General features: G+C 60.7%; 2 protein-coding genes across 3 annotated transcripts in view; one reads left to right on the top strand and one right to left on the bottom strand.

Moving 5' to 3' along the window:
* Window positions 1–1,683: 1,683 nt before the first annotated feature.
* Window positions 1,684–13,322, bottom strand: COQ10A (coenzyme Q10A). Of its 2 annotated transcripts, none has more exons than XM_043506510.1 (5): window positions 13,301–13,322; window positions 3,534–3,686; window positions 2,938–3,130; window positions 2,698–2,799; window positions 1,684–2,124 (listed from the first exon to the last, which is right to left on the bottom strand). In XM_043506510.1, the coding sequence occupies exons 1-5, from the start codon at window positions 13,303–13,305 to the stop codon at window positions 1,957–1,959; spliced, it is 621 nt and encodes a 206-aa protein (XP_043362445.1). In that variant the 5' UTR covers window positions 13,306–13,322; the 3' UTR covers window positions 1,684–1,956. The 2 variants fall into 2 exon arrangements, with proteins under 2 accessions (XP_043362445.1, XP_038234214.1); XM_038378286.2 differs by lacking the exon at window positions 13,301–13,322 and adding an exon at window positions 9,945–10,216.
* Window positions 13,323–15,477: 2,155 nt separating this feature from the next.
* The window catches only part of ANKRD52 (ankyrin repeat domain 52), a 53,501-nt gene continuing 49,961 nt past the window's right edge, over window positions 15,478–19,017 (top strand). Inside the window, exon 1 of the mRNA XM_038378222.2 lies at window positions 15,478–15,603. Within this exon, the coding sequence (XP_038234150.1) occupies window positions 15,577–15,603 (27 nt within the window). The 5' untranslated portion in view covers window positions 15,478–15,576. The remainder of the gene's footprint in view (window positions 15,604–19,017) is intronic.

The following is a 19,017-nucleotide window of genomic DNA, read 5'->3' as shown; positions in this document are numbered from 1 at the left end:
CCGACATGCAGCTGCTGGGATCCTTCCCCCACTCCGTGCACAGTTACTGCGGTGCCAGCCCAATGCGGCAGGACCCACGCTGGGCCCTGGGGCCAGTGATTCTGCCCTCCTCCCCCGCCTGCGTGTGCAAAGTGTGTGTTGTATGTAACGCCGGCTCCTTTGCACAGCAGGGGGGCCGGCGCGCAGAGTCTGTGGCAAAACAGGCCTCGCGGCGCTGGGCGTGGGGAGGGAGCCAGGCTCTGCTCCCCACTAGCCGGCAGCTCCCCAGGGGACAGAGGTGGCCGCACGGGCTGGCTGTGGCTTGGGCCACACTTTGAGCTAAGCTGCAGCTGCTTTTCAAGGTGACAAGGCCCTTTCTAGGCAGGATCCTCTCCCCGCCCCAGCACTCTGCACGCTCCGCTCCGTGACCTTCCTCCACTGGCGGAGGACAATGGGGCTCTGTTCACTTATCTCCCGCACCAGCCACGGGGCACGCTCCCCAGACAGAGCTGCTGTGTGCCGGGGGTGGGGGGGGGGGGAGAACAGTGGTGTTCTCACCCCCTCCCTGCCCTGCTCACCGCATGGCTGGGGCACAGCCAGAGTAGCAGTGCTGGCCAAGGACGGCTCTGCTGTGGGGCTGGAGCCCCTGGGAACTGGGGCCCTGCTCCCCTTGCCTAAAGCTTTCCACTGCCAGCCGGAGGGGAAGCCCCCCACCGAACACATCTCCAGCTCCTGTGGATGTCCCACAGGCTTCTGGGAGCTTGGGAGGAGAGTGAGGAGGTGCCCCCCCACGAGAAGCGGAAGGGGAGGCTCCAGCATCTGGGACTCTGCGTCAGTGGGTGGACACAAAATCAGCCTCCAGCCTTCCATTGCCAGGGCTTCCCCAGGGCCGGATGCCCAGTAGGCATCACCTCCGCTGGGGGTCTCTGCCCCCTACCCCACGCAGCCTCCATCCTGGGTCCCGCAGTCCTTATTTCCCGCCCGCGTGGCTCTCCCAAGGGAGACGTGGGCCAGGAGCCTCGAGCAGCCACCGGAGCCTCCCTCTTGGGCGAGAGCTGGGCCAGCGTTATGGGGGCCGGGTGTAGCCGTGCCATCTCCCTACCCAGGGGAGCGCTCAGCGGGATCCCACCTGCCAGGCTTGTGGAGCAGCTGCCAGCCGAGTCCCACGCTGCCCTCATGGCATTTGTCCCTTGCCCTGGCTGAATTGCCCATTCCCGCTCTCTGCCAGGGGCGCCAACCAGGCCACGCCCATGCCCCTGCCCCCTTCTGCAGGCCCCAGATAATGCAACACTTGCCCTCAGCACTCGCTTCCAGACTAAATGTAACTCCCACGTTCCTCAGAGTGGCACGCAGCTACTGTAACATTTGCTAGGCCCTTTGCCTGCACTCGGCACCCCCTGGGATGGGGAGAAGGTTCTGATCTGTTTCACACACCCCACCCCGCAAAGGCACAGCTACCGCCCGCAGGCAGGCGAGCAGAGACCCTGATGGTCCAGTCCATGTGCGCACCGCCCGGGCCCCGCCCTACCCCTCTCCCCAAGGCCTGGGGGAAAGGCAGTCTGACCAAGGAGGGGCTGGCACACGCAGCCCTGCTGGTTTGTGCCGCGAGGGCCGCGCAGAGGGAAGGACGAGGATTCCTATAGATCAACAATAGGCAGGGATTGCTCTTCCCTGCTTGGAGGGATTTTAAACAAGACCCCCGCCCCCAAAATAAAATAAATTAAAATAAAATTAGCTACAAAAATATGGAGCCCAGCGGGCCAGTGTGGTTCTTCTGTGCAAGATGGCAGGCCTGGGGGACGCTCCGAGGCAGCCAGACCGAGCCACTCCGGGTACGTCCCCATTCTCGGCACAGCAGATAAATTAGAGACACCGTCAGGAGAGTGAAATCAAATAAATAGTTAAAAAGGCGGTGGGCAGGGCGTCCAAGTGCCTCCCGCTGCCCCGACAGAGTCTGCACGTGTGGCCCCGACCCCCTCACGTTTGGTGAACTTCGTGAAACATGAGCTCCCGGGGGATGCGCGTCTCCGGCCCGAAGTTCTTGGCCGCCCGCCGCTCGAAAGCGGCCACCATCTGCTTGACCACCTCATCGAAGAAGACCGTGGCGAGCTGCGAGTGCAGCAGGGAGCGGAACTCGAAGGAGATCTGGGGAGGAGAGAGAAACGAGGGGCTGGCAGAGCAGGTCAGGCCAGGGCAGAGCCCTCCCCTGAAACAAAGGGCGGGGAGACAGAGGCTGCCGGGCTGCCCATGTTCTGCAACACCCAGCGGGCAACCTGCCATCATCGGCAGCACGCAGCAAATAGTCGCCTCCACACAAATCCCGCGGCCCAGGAGGGGAAACTGAGGCCAAGAGGCTCACACAGCAAGTCACTGACAGAGCCAGGAGGAGAACCCAGGAGTCCTGACTCCCCGCTCCACCAGGCCCTGCCTCTCAGACAAATGTGCCCAAGTGGAACATTTGCTCTTGTTTCTCTCTCCCTCGAGACACGAAGAGCAATCGCTCGCTCGCTGGCTGATGGCAGCATTTCGTGCCCCGCTTACCTCCCGGCTCGGTCTCCTCCTGGAGGCTAATGACCCGGGGTCAGGTGCTTCTAACCTGTCCATTACACAGCATGGGCTGGCCGGCAGCCACCTCTCTGGTCCATCCCCAGTGGCTTCACTATAGGGACGGCCTAGTGTGGCGACGGGACGGGGGATGTGGGAGGGGGTGGGACTTACCGAGAAATCCACCGTGCAGGTGCGGGGGTAGCCCGGGATGCCGGGGCTGAAGCGCCAGCTGGTCTCCAGATGGTTGAAGAGCCTCCCGTCAGTGCAGATGGCCTGAGAAGGGACAGCAGGAGCGTCAGTCAAGGGGCTTTGCTACCAGAGCACTGGGAAGCCAGGCTCCCTGGGCGGCTGAGCGCCCCCAACCCCGCACATCCCTCACGCTGAGAATCCCTGGGCGCTCCCGGCCCTCACCTTGACAAGGTGTGGGCGCACCAGGGTGACGATGGAGGTGTATCGCTCCAGGACGGGCGGAAAGCCCACTTCCAGCTGAGCCTTCACATGGCCCGTGCGCTTGGAGACCACCACCGACTTCTTGCACCAGGGGACAAAGTGCTTGTAGTCATCCACATTGGACACCACCTCGTACATTTCCTGCATGGAGTACCTGCCGGGGGAGACGTCTGGGCTGACTCAGAGCAGCCGTCCTGCAGGCACAGGGCAGCGCGGGGGATCGGGGACAGGCTAGAGAACCGTTTGCCTCTGCGGCACCGGTTCAAAGCTGGCTCAACTCCGCTGCCCCCAGCAGCTGGTGTCATCCATATCCCCCCCCGACAACGTGCAATGAGTTTCATGGGTCTCAATCCGGTTCGCGGTGCACGCGTCACGTCACAGACAGGTCAAGGGTTGACCGAGGCCTGGAGACCAAACTCCCCTTTTGCCACCAGCGCTGGGGCAAGCAGGTGAAAGACACAGTATGCTGGAGCGTGCAGGGCAAGCCCCTATTGCATTCATTCCAGCCCCGCCTCCGTCCCATCCCCCTCTGGGGGAACACAACCAATGCCACTTACCCTATAATCCTCCGCTCCGAATACTCCTTCCTTTTGTTGGTGAAAGGCCCTGTGAGATTGATGAACGTCCGGCTGTGCTGGGTCCAGTCCAGGCTGTTTAGTGCCCAAGGCACCCGGCTCAGCAGAATCCCACAGAGAGACACGGCCCTGCAACTGGAAACGGGTCGGGATTAGCAGAGACCGAATGGCGCTCGCTTGGCAAGGCAGAGGAAAGGAGTGAGGGCTACTCCCTTTGGAGAGGTCACCTGATGCTGAGACTAGCTAAGCCCAAGGCCACTAAACGCAGAGTGGGGCTGAGGGAGACGTAGGAGACAAAACACCCTCCCCAGCCAGGGACAAGGGAATTCCCTCTCGCATGCCAATCCCATTCCCCTGGGGATCTATCGGCCCCTAAGTGCTGCATGGCCAAGCTGCATGCTGCGATCTTTTCACCGCTCCCATGCAGCCACCGTTGGGTTGGGACCTGGCAGCGGTTTAACGACACAGCAACTCTACCGACTAATTTGTGGCAAGGAGCGACGCCGACTCCCATATCACAGTGACGATTCCGCCTGCTCCCACCAAGGGGCTGTTTAATGAGCTACTCCCGGGGGAATTCTGCACCACTGCACATGCGCAGAATTTATGTCCCCCACAGATTTCTTTGCTTCCCTGCAGAAAAATGACTTTCTGATGGGGAAGCAAAGGGAAGCCACAAAAGCAGTCATACGACCTGTCTCATCAGTATGTTTCGGGTGCCCAGGGCAGCTGGCAGAGAGGTAAATCACTGTGGGGCGGGGGGCGGCTGGGGAAGACCCAGCTGTGTAGCTCCTACCCTGCACTGGGCTCAGCTGCTAGTCCCAGCTGGGCTGGAGAGGATGGGACTTCCTCTTCCCCTGCCCACCATCCAGGGCCATGTCAGACCCACCCCAGATTTCTCCCCCCCCCGCTGTAGGAAACGCTGCAAACTCACCCCTCCCCCACCACATTTCCTGCACTCATCACTCCCGAGCTGCAGGGGGAGGGATTTCTGTACAGGGAACTGCTCCCGCCTCTGTCCAACTCCTGTGTATCCAGACCCCCTCATACTCAGACCCTCTTGCCAAGCCTCACCCCCCCACACACCCAGAACCCCCCCCCTCCTGACAACAAGCCCACTCCCCCTGCACCTGGACCACCCCAACAAGCCACCCATACCTGGATCCCCACTGTACCAATCCCACTCCCTCAGCATCTGGACTTCACCACTGAGCCCCCCACACCCAGACTCCCCCGCCCCGAGCCCCAACCACCTTCACCTAGACCCTCCCGGCAGAGTTCCATTACCGTTGCACCCAGCATCCCCCAACAAGCCCCTGTGCATCCAGATCCTCCCGCACCTGGATCCCCCAATGAGTCACATGCACCCAGATTGCCCCACACAGAACCTTCTCAATCCACACCTGGATCCCCCCCACACACTAACCCCCTCCACACTTGGATCCTGCCTTGCTGAGCCTGCCTGCGCATACTTGGTGCACTTGGCACGGAGGGGCAGGGCCCTGGATGTTTCTGGGACAGGCCCAGTCCTTGCGCTGTGTGAGGGTCGAGTGCAGCCTCACCGCTGAGTCTGTGTCTCGGGAGAGCTGCAGACTGATCTCCCACCTATGTGCAGCTAGTGGCCTGTGCTCCCCAATGCCATGCTGGAGCCTCCACATTTATTTTACAAATAAAATTTGCAGAATTTTGCAGAATTTTAAAATATTGTGGGCAGCATTTTTATTTTTTTGGCGCAGAATGCCCTCAGGAGTAATGAGCACAAATTACCCAGACCTGAGCTTTGAAGTCTGATCATCTGACAGACAGCACTGGGCAGGAGCTCTGGGATCTGCACTGTCCCCAAGGGGAGAGCGTCCCCTGCTCCATCACTCAACCTGCTCCCTGCAGCACAGTGCTGGAGTGGGGTCAGCCCTGGCTCAGACGAGAGCTTGCTCCCACTAGCTCACTTGCCCTGCTCCCAGCCAGCAGTTCATGGCCCCAAACAAGCCTCCCATGGTAGGGCAGGGCGAGCGGCTGGCTCTCCTACAGGCCTTACGCTCAGACACAGTGGCAATTTACATCACCTCCTGCTTGTGCTCACTTAGATCTTTGTGGAGGCAGCTGGGGAGGGCTCCAAGGGCTTCCACCAAGAGAGACCCTGATCTTCTCCTCCCTGCTGCAGATCACCTGTTGCTGAGTCAAGAGGCAGGCGGCCCCTCCCCTGTGCCCAGCCAGCCTTATGCAACAGCTGCCATTAACCTGCCCATCAGGAGGGCAGCTCAGAGCAGGAGGAGGAGGAGAGATTCATTCACAGGAACAGGTTTCAGAGTAGCAGCTGTGTTAGTCTGTATTCGCAAAAAGAAAAGGAGTACTATTTGTTAGTCTCTAAGGTGCCACAAGTACTCCTTTTCTATTCACAGGAACAGCACTCAGCTGAGCTGGCTGAAAGCCAATAAGGAGTGGCAAGCCCTTGGAGCCTAGAACCAGATGGGGCATGGGGGGCGGGTGCCACTGGGAAGGGCCCGCTATGAGGCACAGGGACCACGCTTGCCCATCTCCTTAGTCAGGGTGGCTGGTGAAACACAGGGCACCCTGCTGAGTTCTCCCCTCCTCCGCGTCAATATGGAGCGGCGGCACTGCGAACACTGGCAGCGGTGTGGGGGCAGAGGGTATCTGGATTTCTTGAAAAGGAGGGTGGCAGGGGAAGCAATGTGCCACCCTGGCAGGTTTCCTCCGCTCTCCCGCAGGCTCCTTGCTGCACCAGTGACCCATCGCTGCGTAACCATACCTGCTGGCTATGCTGCCAAGCAGAGATTTCAGGAGGAGGAGCGGTAGCCAGCGTTCTAAACCCTGGCAGGATGTCACAAGGCCCAGAGGCTTGGTTTGCCCTGCCCTGTCGGGACGTTAGCAATGCCTGGCACTTTCTGAAAGAGCAGCGATTGGCCAAGATTTCCTCTTGGATCCACAGCCCTGGCTGCTGCTTCCCCAGCACGGCCGCCTTTCAGCAATCTTCAGCTGCTCTGGTATCTTTGGACGAAAGGCGCTCTGGAAAAATTGGGTCATTGACAGTAACTGTGGGCTGGTTACGACCTATTTATGCTGGGTTCTTTGGGTTCTTCCCATGACCCTTGGCAAGGCGGGTCAGTGTTATCTCCGATTGATAGTGGGGAAACTAAGGTACTGACTGAAAACAGGACTTATCTGCCCATGTCACCCAGCCTGTCAGAGACATAGCTCACTACCCAGGTCATGCCCCTAATTCCCTTGTATCCCATTCAGAGTTTATCCTCTGGACCTCGCCCCCTGATGAAATTTCAGCTGGTGCTTTTGTTCCTTGATCCCCACAGCCTGGCACACCAACCATAGAAAAGAGGAGAATCACAAACACGGACGGGAAGCCAGCAACATGTGACCTCTCTCCCACAAACAGCCCTCGCACCCTTGCCGCTGGAATGTTTGTGCACACCAGGAGCAGGGTTCCGCTCGTTTCATTGGCAGGCTGGGGATCAGACCCACCTTCAGCAGGGACCCACTTTGAGCTGCACTGGTGGTGTGGTTGGCCTCCCACAACAGCCTGGACAGACAGTTGATTTCCCCAAATCCTCAAGTCAGCGTTGACGATCCAGAGTGAGACTGTGAACACTCCCCCTTCTTCACCATTTGACACTGGCGCTAGAGGCAGCACTTGCGTACAAGCCAGCAACAGACCACTCAGTGCTTTACAAACACACGCTGGTCATCACCGCCCCTTCTGCGCAGGAGGTGACTATACCCAGCTGGGGAGACTGAGGCACAGGGCAGCAATGCGACTCGCCCACGACCAGGAATAGAACCCAGGAGTTCCTGACTCCCAGCCCACAGTTCAGACTGGTCGGATTTTATCCCATTGGTTAAATGCCAACAAACAAAAAGTCCTGAAGTTCACAACCCCCCAGCGAGCTTCCGAATCGGCTGGAAGGGTGGCAATTGGACATTATAAAGACAGTAGGAACGAGATTCAATCCTGCCTTCAGGAACTTCCTTCCAACACCCCGGCAGCTTCCACTCAGCACAATCAGGTCGCATTCCATCGTCACTGGAAACTTTCCACTCAGGCTGTTCACTTGCATCTATAAATACGTGTGTCTGAAAATGGGTCACTCATCCTCTTCCCCAGAGGCACCAGCAGAGGGGAAAGGTCTTTCTTTTCCAGTGTTCTGGGGCCACTCCACGCTCAGATAGCCCGATGCCCCCTCTCCTTCCAGCGCAGAGGAAAGTGCAATGGACGTTGCTGGTGGTTCGGATTTGGTATCGCATCTGAGATCTACATGAGCCTAGAGATCACCTGGGCCCCCTCAGCCCTGCCTGAGTGGATGGACAGACTCTCCAGGGGACAGACTCCCAAGCTCAGAGCCATATCTATGCCTGACACTGTGCAGCAGAGGACAAGCAGAATTCATGCAGCAAAGAGCACAGCCGTCAGCAATTTGTGCTTTGCCAGCCCTCCCATATTGCGTCTCAAAGCAAACACACTCAAAAATTGCCTGCAAGGTGCCACCTCCTGTTATTTATTCTGTGCTAGTGCTGTGCAGATGCATAGGAGAGGGCTGCTGCCCTGAGGAACACGGCATCTCTTATACCCAACACGCCAGTGACAAGCAGCTGCCCTGGCTCCATTTCAAAGCTGTGCACAACGCCACTTAAACTCTCTCCGCTCCAAGCTCTGGGAGCGTCCCCTGTGCTAACGGAGGGATCTGAACTTGAAAAGCACCTACACATATACCCCAGCTCCCACCTGCCAAGGATCAGGACTGCTCAGCCAGCCCCAGGTATTGCTGACAGACCAATGCATTGTAGCAACTTCCTGGCACGGCACCTCCCACCAGAGGTCATCGCTGGAGGAGGTGCACGCCCTCAAGACTTCCAGGCCTTTTGAAAGGGAGGACATTCATTTGCAAAGCCTGGGCAAGAGGTAACATTGAATTCAGACCATCAAGTCAAGTTAACATCGTATTTTCCGACTGAAGAGACTTTTACAAACTGCCATCTCTGGCAATCGCCCATTAACTAGCATCTGATCACAGGGCTGCAGCCATGCGATTAGAAACTTGCAAAGGAGGTCAGCTGCTGAATCTGGATCCTATTTCCTCTTCCTGCAAAGCAGGACACTCTCTGGAAGGCTCATTACATGTTATCATAACATCTTCCATTGCTAAAAAAACCAGCACCAACCTCCCCTACCCTGAAGGGTAAACCTAAAGGCCTGGTGCCATCCAGCAAACCCCAGGGGCTAGGGCTGGACCCATCCTTGCTTTAGTGATGCTAGATCCCATTTAGACCCAGCAAGTTTTACTAAGCCAGTGGTTGCCTGTGCGTGGTGCATGTTCCATAGATCACCCGTGGTCTACCAAGCCCTTGCAGCTAGTCTTCAGCCAGCTAAGGCGATTTACTGGGGTATTGCCGAGGGTCTGCAGCCAGCTAGCTACTCACATCTGGCTCTTTGGTTCCAGATGCTAAATTCCATTTAAAGAAGCAAAGTGTCGGGGAAGAATTCCCCTCGCATCACTGCTTCCTACGGACAATCACTGAAGTTACCGTAGAAACGTTGTGAGGCTGGGAGGGGAGCTGTCCACAAGACCATCTCTCTGGCAACAGATGCCCCAGGGTGTGGGCTGGGTCCCTCACACTTAAAACACCAGCTGGCCGGATCCCCACTGCCTCTTCCGGTGCCCCCAGTGCAGCATAAAAGTGTCCCACTCCCGTAGATCCCCTCTCTGGGTCCTTCCCCCCCAGAAACCCCCACTCTGGGATCCTCCCCCCAGAAACCTCCCACTCTGCCCCCATGGCCCCTCCCCCCAGAGACCCCCTCTTAGGGCCCTGGCGCCTCCCCCCAGAAACCTCCCACTCTGCCCCCATGGCCCCTCCCCCCAGAGACCCCCTCTTAGGGCCCTGGCGCCTCCCCCCAGAAACCTCCCACTCTGCCCCCATGGCACCTCCCCCCAGAGACCCCCTCTTAGGGCCCTGGCGCCTCCCCCCAGAAACCTCCCACTCTGCCCTCATGGCCCCTCCCCCCAGAGACCCCCTCTTAGGGCCCTGGCGCCTCCCCCCAGAAACCTCCCACTCTGCCCTCATGGCCCCTCCCCCCAGAGACCCCCTCTTAGGGCCCTGGCGCCTCCCCCCAGAAACCTCCCACTCTGCCCTCATGGCCCCTCCCCCCAGAGACCCCCTCTTAGGGTCCTGACCCTCCCCCCAGAGACCTCCCACTCTGCCCCCGTGGCCCCTCCCCCTAGAGACCCCCTCTCCGCCCCCGTGGCCCCTCCCCCCAGAGACCCCCTCTTAGGGCCCTGGCCCCCGTGGCCCCGCCCACTCTGGCCCCTCCCTCCATGAACCCCCACTCTGGGCCCCTCCCCCCGGCGGCCCGCGGGGCCCTCTCACCTGCCAGGCGGGGGCGCTCCCGGCCGCAGCCCCTGGCACGCCCCCGGCCGCAGCAGCGCGCGCAGCCGCCTGGCCGCCATGGGGGAGGGGTCTGGGCTCCGCGCTCCGTCCGCCGCAGACACCGGCTCCGCCGCGCTGAACTCCCCCCTCCCCCACAACGTCACCGCGTCACTATAGAGCCCACCGCGTCACAGCCAGGGGGCGGGGCGAGACGGCACAGGGAGCGGGGGGGGCGGGAACTGGGAGGGCGCGGCGTACCGGTGCCGTGGTGCATCATGGGCGTGGTAGTTTCCGGCGCTCCGCCGCCCGGGGCTTTATGGGAATTGTAGTCCCGTCGCCCTGAGGCGCCGTTGGCGGTGTAGCGACGGCCCAGGTGCCTGATGGGAATTGTAGTCCAACTGGCAGGCAGGGCGGGTCCTGTCATCAAGGCAGACAGCAGCCGGGGGCCAATAGGCTGATGGGCTGCGAAGTGACCTCATGCATCACGTCATAGCACGACACATTCGCATCATCGCCCCAGGATGCGTCACCCGGCCGCATCATCCCATGGCAACAGGGCCTCGTGGTCCCGCTGCGCCATGCCCCCGCACGTCACCGCCCCGTGCCCTGCTGGGACACAGCAGAACATGCTCAGACGTCGTCCTGACCTCACACCGTGACATCATCGGGCTGCAACCCGACATAGATTCATAGATACTAAGGTCAGAAGGGACCATTCTGATCATCTAGTCCGACCTCCTGCACAGCGCAGGCCACAGAATCTCACCCACCCACTCCTATGAAAAACCTCACCCATGTCTGAGCTATTGAAGTCCCTAAATCATGGTTCAAAGACTTCAAGGAGCAGAGAAGCCTCCCTCAAGTCAACCATGCCCCATGCTACAGAGGAAGGCGAAAAACCTCCAGGGCCTCTTCCAATCTGCCCTGGAGGAAAAATTCCTTCCCGACCCCAAATATGGCGATCAGCTAAACCCTGAGCGTATGGGCAAGATTCACCAGCCAGATACTACGGAAAATTCTTTCCTGGGTACTCAGATCCCATCCATCTAATATCCCATCTCAGGGGATTTGGCCTATTTACCCTGAATATTTAAAGATCAATTACTTACCAAAAATCCCATTATCCCATCATACCATCTCCTCCATAAACTTATCAAGTAGAATCTTAAAACCAGATAGATCTTTTGCCCCCACTGCTTCCCTTGGAAGGCTATTCCAAAACTTCACTCCTCTGATGGTTAGAAACCTTCGTCTAATTTCAAGTCTAAACTTCCTGGGGGCCAGTTTATACCCATTTGTTCTTGTGTCCACATTGGTGCTGAGCTGAAATAATTCCTCTCCCTCGCCTGTATTTATCCCTCTGATATATTTATAGAGAGCAATCATATCTCCCCTCAACCTTCTTTTAGTTAGGCTAAACAAGCCAAGCTCCTTAAGTCCTCCTTTCATAAGACAAGTTTTCCATTCCTCGGATCATCCTAGTAGCCCTTCTCTGTACCTGCTCCAGTTTGATTCATCCTTTTTAAACATGGGAGACCAGAACTGCACACAGTATTCTAGGTGAGGTCTCACCAGTGCCTTGTATAACGGTACTAAAACCTCCTTATCCCTACTGGAAATGCCTCTCCTGATGCATCCCAAAACTGCATTAGCTTTTTTCACAGCCATATCACATTGGCAGCTCATAGTCATCCTATGATCAACCAATACTCCAAGGTCCTTCTCCTCTTCTGTTACTTCTAATTGATGCGTCCCCAACTTATAACTAAAATTCTTGTTATTAATTCCTAAATGCATAACCTTACACTTCTCACTATTAAATTTCAGGAGGTCGTCCTGCAATGTGGCACTGCCCTGCAGCATGTCGCCACGCTGCTGGCTTACCCCCAACGTGTCAACTCACCCCAGGGAAAAGCTCACCGCGTTCAAATGTCACCTGTCACAATGACACGTTTTGACAGGGCATTCCAATGTTGTCATATCAAAGCTGACGACATGGAACTGAGCATAAAATTATCACAGCTCATCAAAATATCATCCTGTCATCATGATTACTTATTATTTGTATTTTCACAATGGGTAGGAACTCCAGCCATGGACTAAGGCACATCAGGACATTGCTGTGGCTCAACGCAACGTCATCAACCTCAGGATGCTCATCATTGTATATCATCTTCTGATCACACCAAGAAGCCATGTCATGACATCACAACAGAACATCATCACACCTCAAACCAACATAATATTATAATGACCTTTTCCCCAAAGTGAGTTTTGGACCCAGGGGCTTTCTTGCAGGATCCTAGAAATCACCCTAAAAAAAATGGCCCTGTCAAACCACTTATCCATGTTTTATCTTTCTTTGACTAAAGTCATAGTAAAATACACTTACTGTTGGACTCTGGTTTTCCACCATGAATCTCAAAGTGTTTTACAGACTAATACTGAAATCAAAGTTTCAGAGCCCTCTTGGGAGTGTTAAAATTATGATGCCCATTTTATAGATGGGGAAATCGGGGCACAGAAAAATTAAGTAACCTGCCCAAAGGAAGCCTGTGTCACTGCCATGAACAGAACCCAGGAGTTCTGACTCCTAGATCTGTGCCTTAGCCACAAGCTTAAGCAATATATCATGAGAATGATTGGCAGCTATTGTCTAAACAGTTCCAGCTGTCCCTCTATTTTCATCATCACAATGGTCCCTTTTGATCTTGGAATCTATGAATCATCTTCCTAATTCCATCTTCTTTTGGGGAAGCCAGTTATGAAAAACTCCTCAAATCCTCTCAGAGAATTGTGCTAGGAACCTCCCCAGTTTTGCTTCCTTTGCGGACAAGGTGAGAGGAAGAGGAGAGGCTACCCCACAAAGCCTATACTGTACAAATGACTGGCAAAGGGTTGTGACTACACTGAAAAACACAAGTCCAGTGATCTTGTGCTGCCATGAAAGGTCTAGTTCCACTGCTTCCTCCTCCAGGCAAATATTTCACTGGCGAAAATGTCAACAGCTGCTCTTTATGGCTTTTCAGCTCTATGATTTCACCTTGATTTCACTGTTAGGTAACACTTGGCTAATTGCAGGTCCAAAGCCATGATAAAAATAGCTCTGCTACAGTATCAACAGCTCAAACACAGTCTCCTGGCTCCTCCTCTGAACTCAGTTCAACCAGGGATCAAAAGTAGAGCCTGGAGTGAAGCTGCCACGTTAGCCCCCAGACTACGTCCCCTCCACACTCCATAGCAGTCAAGGTAAATATGTCTCTGGATGTTATTTCAAGACATGGAGGTAGCAATTTAAAGCAGTGCCCCGTTATCCCTCCCAAACAGTGACAGACAGGAAAATTAAATATAAACACCTCATAACTGCAGAAAACAATTATTCAGCTCATCTTGTTGCACCAATCATTTCTTTGTTTAAACAAGTCCTTTTCTTCAAGGGGCTCCCAAAAGTTGCCCTGACAAAAGCCAAATTAGCAGCTTCTTAAATCCATCCTGATCTTTGGCTGGCTGGTGGAGACTACAGATCCCTATATGCAATGCTCCACATCAAGCTAAACCTCCTAGCCACAGGGCCCACTGGAACCTGTAGTGTCCCCAGGGTCAAGTAGTAAAGATTTGTGAGCCACTTTGGGGGCCTTGGTTCTGGCGGGTTTCGGTTGCACATGAGGTTGCTATCAGAGTCATCCAGAAATGCTTATGTGAGATCCCATGCAGCACCCCTTTGTTATTATGATTCATTATTTGTTAAGCAAAGACAATGTGCTAGGCACTGTATAAAATACAGGTCTCAAAACAATCCCTAGCCTGACGAGCCTACAATATAACAGCCCAATCCTGAAAACATCTTCAGGGCAATGCTTACTTCCATGAGCAGACCCATTGAGTGCATAGGTGGAAGCATTTACACCTGGGAGTGTGTGTTTGCAGGATCAGGACCTAAAAGACAGGCACAGGAATGAGAGCAGACACTAACTGCATAGTCCAGAGGAGGGAATGGATTTTGGTTTTGTTTAACAGTTAATTTCTTGTGGGCATGAAGGAAGCAATGGGATTTTAGGAGGCACCTGAATGAAGAGATCTGAGTTCTACACTACATGACCATGATGGTCCCTTCTGGCCTTAAAGTCTATGAGATTCACTTCACTGTGCGACCCTTTCTCTGTCTCAGCAGAGAGCCAAGTCCATGTAGAACACAGATCTCCTGATTCCCAGACCTGTGTGTTAGCCAGAAAGGACCAACCTTCCCTCTCCGAGGCCTGGTCTACACTAGAAAATAGTACTGGCATAGCTATGTTGGTTAGGAGCATGAAAAAAATCACACCGCTAGCCGATATGCCTGTGCTGGCAAAAGCTCTAATGTAGACACAGTTATAGCAGCAACAAAAAATATTCCATTTGGAGGACGGGTGGAAGTCTTCTGCCAGAATCAGCTGTGTCTCCATCAGGGGGTGCCAGTATATCTGTATCAGCAAACCTTTTAAGTGTAGACAAGGCCTGAGAGGCAGCTTGGTCCAGAAGATCAGACACTGGGCTAGTGAGAGAGACCTGGAATCTGTTCCTGGCCATCCTAACTCGCTGCATGACCTTGTGTGAGATGTTTCATCTCTCCATTTCCCTTCCATCCTTCATCTGCCTTGTCTAGACTCGAGCTCTTTGGAGCAGGGATTGTCTCTTACCCGGTGTTTGTACAGTAACTAGCACAATGAGATCTCAGCTGGGGCTTCCACGTCACAACAACAAAAGAATCTGAGACCACCCTTCCAACAAACTGATTTGTTTAGTCTGAGTACTAAGTGCAAGTTGGTGGACCCTTGGCTAATGGGTGCTTTAGAAGCGCAGAGAATTAATGTAATAACTCAGTCAACTACTCATTCTTCTGATTATGTAATTTACAGTGGCCACGGGGGCTACGAAGCCATCAGTAAATGATGGTAGATCCATATGGTTACTATCAATCGACCAGACGTGTAGGAAGCGCAGTCCCTCACCTGATTCTCTTTCGCCGGCCCTTGGGGACATCGAGGCACGAGCCCCGCCTGTGGGCCGAGGGGATCTATCGGTTTGCTCACCCGTCTCAGCCTGGACCCGATGCCGGTGGGGTCGATGGATGGAATCGGCCGGAGGGAAACTCATGGGCCCAGGCGGGAAAGTGGCTCTCGCCTGCCCTGCCCCAATGATGAGGGCGATGGCGAGGGCCCGCACCCCAGGGTGAGCAGGCTGGGCCGGCCAGGGGGGCCGGGCACAGCCGTTGGGAGGGGTCTGCCCCCCCCCGTCTCAGGGAGGGTCTCCAGGAGGCCCCGACCCCCAGCTCCCCACCCCTTGTGAGGCGGGGAACGTGGGGCCCAGACCCCTGGGGAGCTCCAGGGGGCCCCGGTCTCCCACCCCGCAGGGATCCCTGGGCCCGGCCCTGAGGGGATCCAAGGGCCCCCCGTTCAGGGAGCTCCCTGGGGCCCGGCTCCCCCCGCCCCGGGCGCTGCCTGGGGCCGTGGCCGGGGCTCCCCGGCAGGGGTCGCTGCGGCGGCCTCCGTCCCTCCCGCGCTGGGCGGGCTCAGTCCCTCCCCGCCCCGCAGCCGCCGCGGCCGGAGCCTGATGCCGGGAGCTCGGCGCTGAGGCGGGGGGGCCCGGGCCGGAGATGGGGATTCTCAGCATCACGGAGCAGGTACCGCGGCCGCCGCCCCGCCCCGCCCGCCCGCTACGCGAGCCCGGGGATCTGCGGCCTAGCGCGGAGCCGCCCTCGGGCCCGGGCGTCCGGCCCCGGCCCCGGCCCCGGCCGCCCAGCCCGGGGAGGGCCGCGCCGGGCCGGGCCGGGCTCCGCGCTGCTCGTTTCCCGCCCGAGGAACGAAGCCCGGCCCCGGCCCCCGCCTCTGCCCCCCCAACCCGCCCCCCCGCCTCTGCCCCCCCCCCCCCATCCAGCCCCCGCCTCTGCCCCCCCAACCCGCCTCCCTCCCCCCCCCCCCGCCCCCGCCTCTGCCCCCCCAACCCGCCCCCCCGCCCCCATCCACCCCCGCCTCTGCCCCCCAACCCGCCCCCCCGCCCCCGCCCCGCCCCCCCAACCCGCCCCCCCCCCCCCGCCCGCCCCCGCCCCCGCCCCCCCCCCCCGCCCCCCGGCCCGCCCCCGCCCCCCCCCCGCCCCCCGCCCCCATCCAGCCCCCGCCTCTGCCCCCCCAACCCTCCCCCCCCCCGGCCCCCCGCCTCTGCCCCCCATCCAGCCCCCCTGCTCTGCCCCCCAACCCGCCCCCCGCCCCCCCGTCCCCCGCCTCTGCCCCCCCCGCCCCCCCCACCCCGCCTCTGCCCCCCCCACCCGCCCCCCTGCCCCCATCCAGCCCCCGCTCTGCCCCACCAACCCGCCCCCACCCCCCCCCCGGCCCCCGCCTCTGCCCCCCCAACCCGCCCCCCGCCCCCATCCATCCCCCCCTCTGCCCCCCCCACCCGCTCCCCCCCCCCCCATCCAGCCCCCCCTCTGCCCCCCCCCAACCCCCGCCCCCCGGCCCCGCCTCTGCCCCCCCAACCCCCCCCCCATCCAGCCCCCGCCTCTGCCCCCCCAACCCGCCCCCCTGCCCCCATCCAGCCCCCCTGCTCTGCCCCCCCAACCCCCCCCCCATCCAGCCCCCGCCTCTGCCCCCCCAACCCGCCCCCTGGCCCCCCATCCAGCCCCCGCCTCTGCCCCCCAACCCGCCCCCCAACCCCCCCATCCAGCCCCCCGCCTCTGCCCCCCCAACCCCGCCCCTCTAGCCCCCGCCTCTGCCCCCCTGCCCCCCATCCAGGCCCCCGCCTCTGCCCCCCAACCCGCCTCCCCCCCGCCCCCCCGGTCCCGCCTCCTGCCCCCCCAACCCCCCCCGCCCCCATCCATCCCCCGCCTCTGCCCCCCCAACCCGCCCCCCCGGCCCCCGCCTCTGCCCCCCCCCCCCCGCCCCCCCCGCCGCCCGCCTCTGCCCCCCAACCCGCCCCCCCGGCCCCCCCTCTGCCCCCCGGCCCCCGCCTCTGCCCCCCCAACCCTCCCCCCCCGCCCCCGCCCCCCATCCAGCCCCCCCTCCCCCCCAACCCGCCCCCCGCCCCCGCCTCGCCCCCCCAACCCCCCCCCCCGCCCCCAACCCCCCCCCGCCTCCGCCCCCCCCCCCAACCCGCCCCCCGCCCCCGCTCTGCCCCCCCAACCCACCGCCCCCCCGCCCCCATTCAGCCCCCGCCTCTGCCCACCCAACCCGCCCCCCCTCTGCCCCCCCAACCCGCCCCCCCGCCCCCCCATCCCCCGCCTCTGCCCCCCCAACCCGCCCCCCCACCCGCCCCCCTGGCCCCCATCCAGCCCCCGCCTCTGCCCCCCCAACCCGCCCCCCCGCCCCCCATCCAGCCCCCGCCTCTGCCCCCCCAACCCGCCCCCCGGCCCCCATCCAGCCCCCGCCTCTGCCCCCCCAACCCGCCCCCCCAACCCGCCCCCCCGGCCCCGCCTCTGCCCCCCCCAACCCGCCCCCCCGCCCCCCATCCAGCCCCCGCCTCTGCCCCCCCCAACCCGCCCCCCCGGCCCCCATCCAGCCCCCGCCTCTGCCCCCCAACCCGCCCCCCATCCAGCCCCCGCCTCTGCCCCCATCCAGCCCGCCCCCCTGGCCCCCCATCCAGCCCCCCTCTGCCCCCCCAACCCGCCCCCCAACCCGCCCCCATCCAGCCCCCGCCTCTGCCCCCCCAACCCGCCCCCCATCCAGCCCCCGCCTCTGCCCCCCCGGCCCCCCATCCAGCCTCCGCCTCTGCCCCCCCCCCCCGCCCCCCAACTCGCCCCCGCCTCTGCCCCCCCGGCCCCCATCCAGCCCCCGCCTCTGCCCCCCCAACCCGCCCCCCAACTAGCCCCCGCCTCTGCCCCCCCGCCCCCCATCCAGCCCCTGCCTCTGCCCCCCCAACCCGCCCCCCATCCAGCCCCTGCCTCTGCCCCCCCACCCGCCCCCATCCAGCCCCCGCCTCTGCCACCCCCCCCTGTCCCCCCATCCAGCTCCCGCCTCTGTTCCCCCCAACCCGCTCTCCCGGCCCCCCATCCAGCCCCCGCCTCTGCCCCCCACCCGCCCCCCCAGCCCCCCATCCAGCCCCCGCCTCTGCCCCCCCAACCCGTCCTCCCGCCCCCCCATCCAGCCCCCGCCTCTGCCCCCCCAACCCGTCCTCCCGCCCCCCCATCCAGCCCCCGCCTCTGCCCCCCCCAACCCGGCCCCCCATCCACCCCCCAATCGGGCCCCCCCAACCCGCCCCCTGGGGCCCCCATCCACCCCTCTCTACCCCCCCAACCCGCCCCCACCTCTGCCCCCAGGGCCTCCATCCACCCACTGCCTCTGCTCCTCCAACCCGTCCCTCTTTCTCTGCCCCCGGGGCCCCCATCCACCCCCCTGTCTCTGCCCCCAGGGCCTCCATCTGCCCCCCACTTCTGCCTCCCATCTAAATCCGCCCCCCGTCTCTGTCCCTGGGGCCCCCATCAACCCCCCCACCTCTGCCCCCCCAAACCTGCCCCCCGGCTCCTATCTCTGCCCCCAGGGCCCCCATCCACTCCCCCGCCTCTGCCCCCCCAACCCACCCCCCTTTCTCTGTCCCTGGGGCCCCCGTCCATCCCCCCGCCTCTGCCCCCCAATCCACCCCCCCGTCTCTGCCCCCGGGGCCTCCATCCGCCCCCCACTTCTGCCCCCCACCTATATCCGCCCCCGTCTCTGTCCCTGGGGCCCCCATCAACCCCCCCACCTCTGCCCCCCCAACCCTCCCCCAGCCCCGTCTCTGCCTTTGGACCCAGGGCCCCCATCCACCCCCCATCTCTGCCTTCTCCCCTCCCTTTCCCCCATCCAAACCCGCCCCCCTGTCTCTGCCATTGGCCCCTCCCTTTTTCTCCTATCCAAACCTGCCCCCCCGACCCCATCTACCCTCCCACTGCTGCCCCCCACCTAAACCCACCCCCCACCTCTGGCCCCCATCTCTGCCTTCAGCCCCTGGGGTCCCCTTCTCTGCCTTTGGGGCCCCCATCAAAACCCAGCCCCCGTGTCTGCCCCTCCACCTCTGCCCCTGTCTCTGCCCCCCATCTCTGCCTTCCGGCCCCCCCTGCTCCCGATCTAGC

Source organism: Dermochelys coriacea, chromosome 20, assembly GCF_009764565.3.
Source record: "Dermochelys coriacea isolate rDerCor1 chromosome 20, rDerCor1.pri.v4, whole genome shotgun sequence".
Lineage (NCBI taxonomy): Eukaryota > Metazoa > Chordata > Testudines > Dermochelyidae > Dermochelys > Dermochelys coriacea.
Note: the sequence above shows the minus strand (reverse complement) of the source record. Positions and strands in the feature narration are given on the sequence as shown.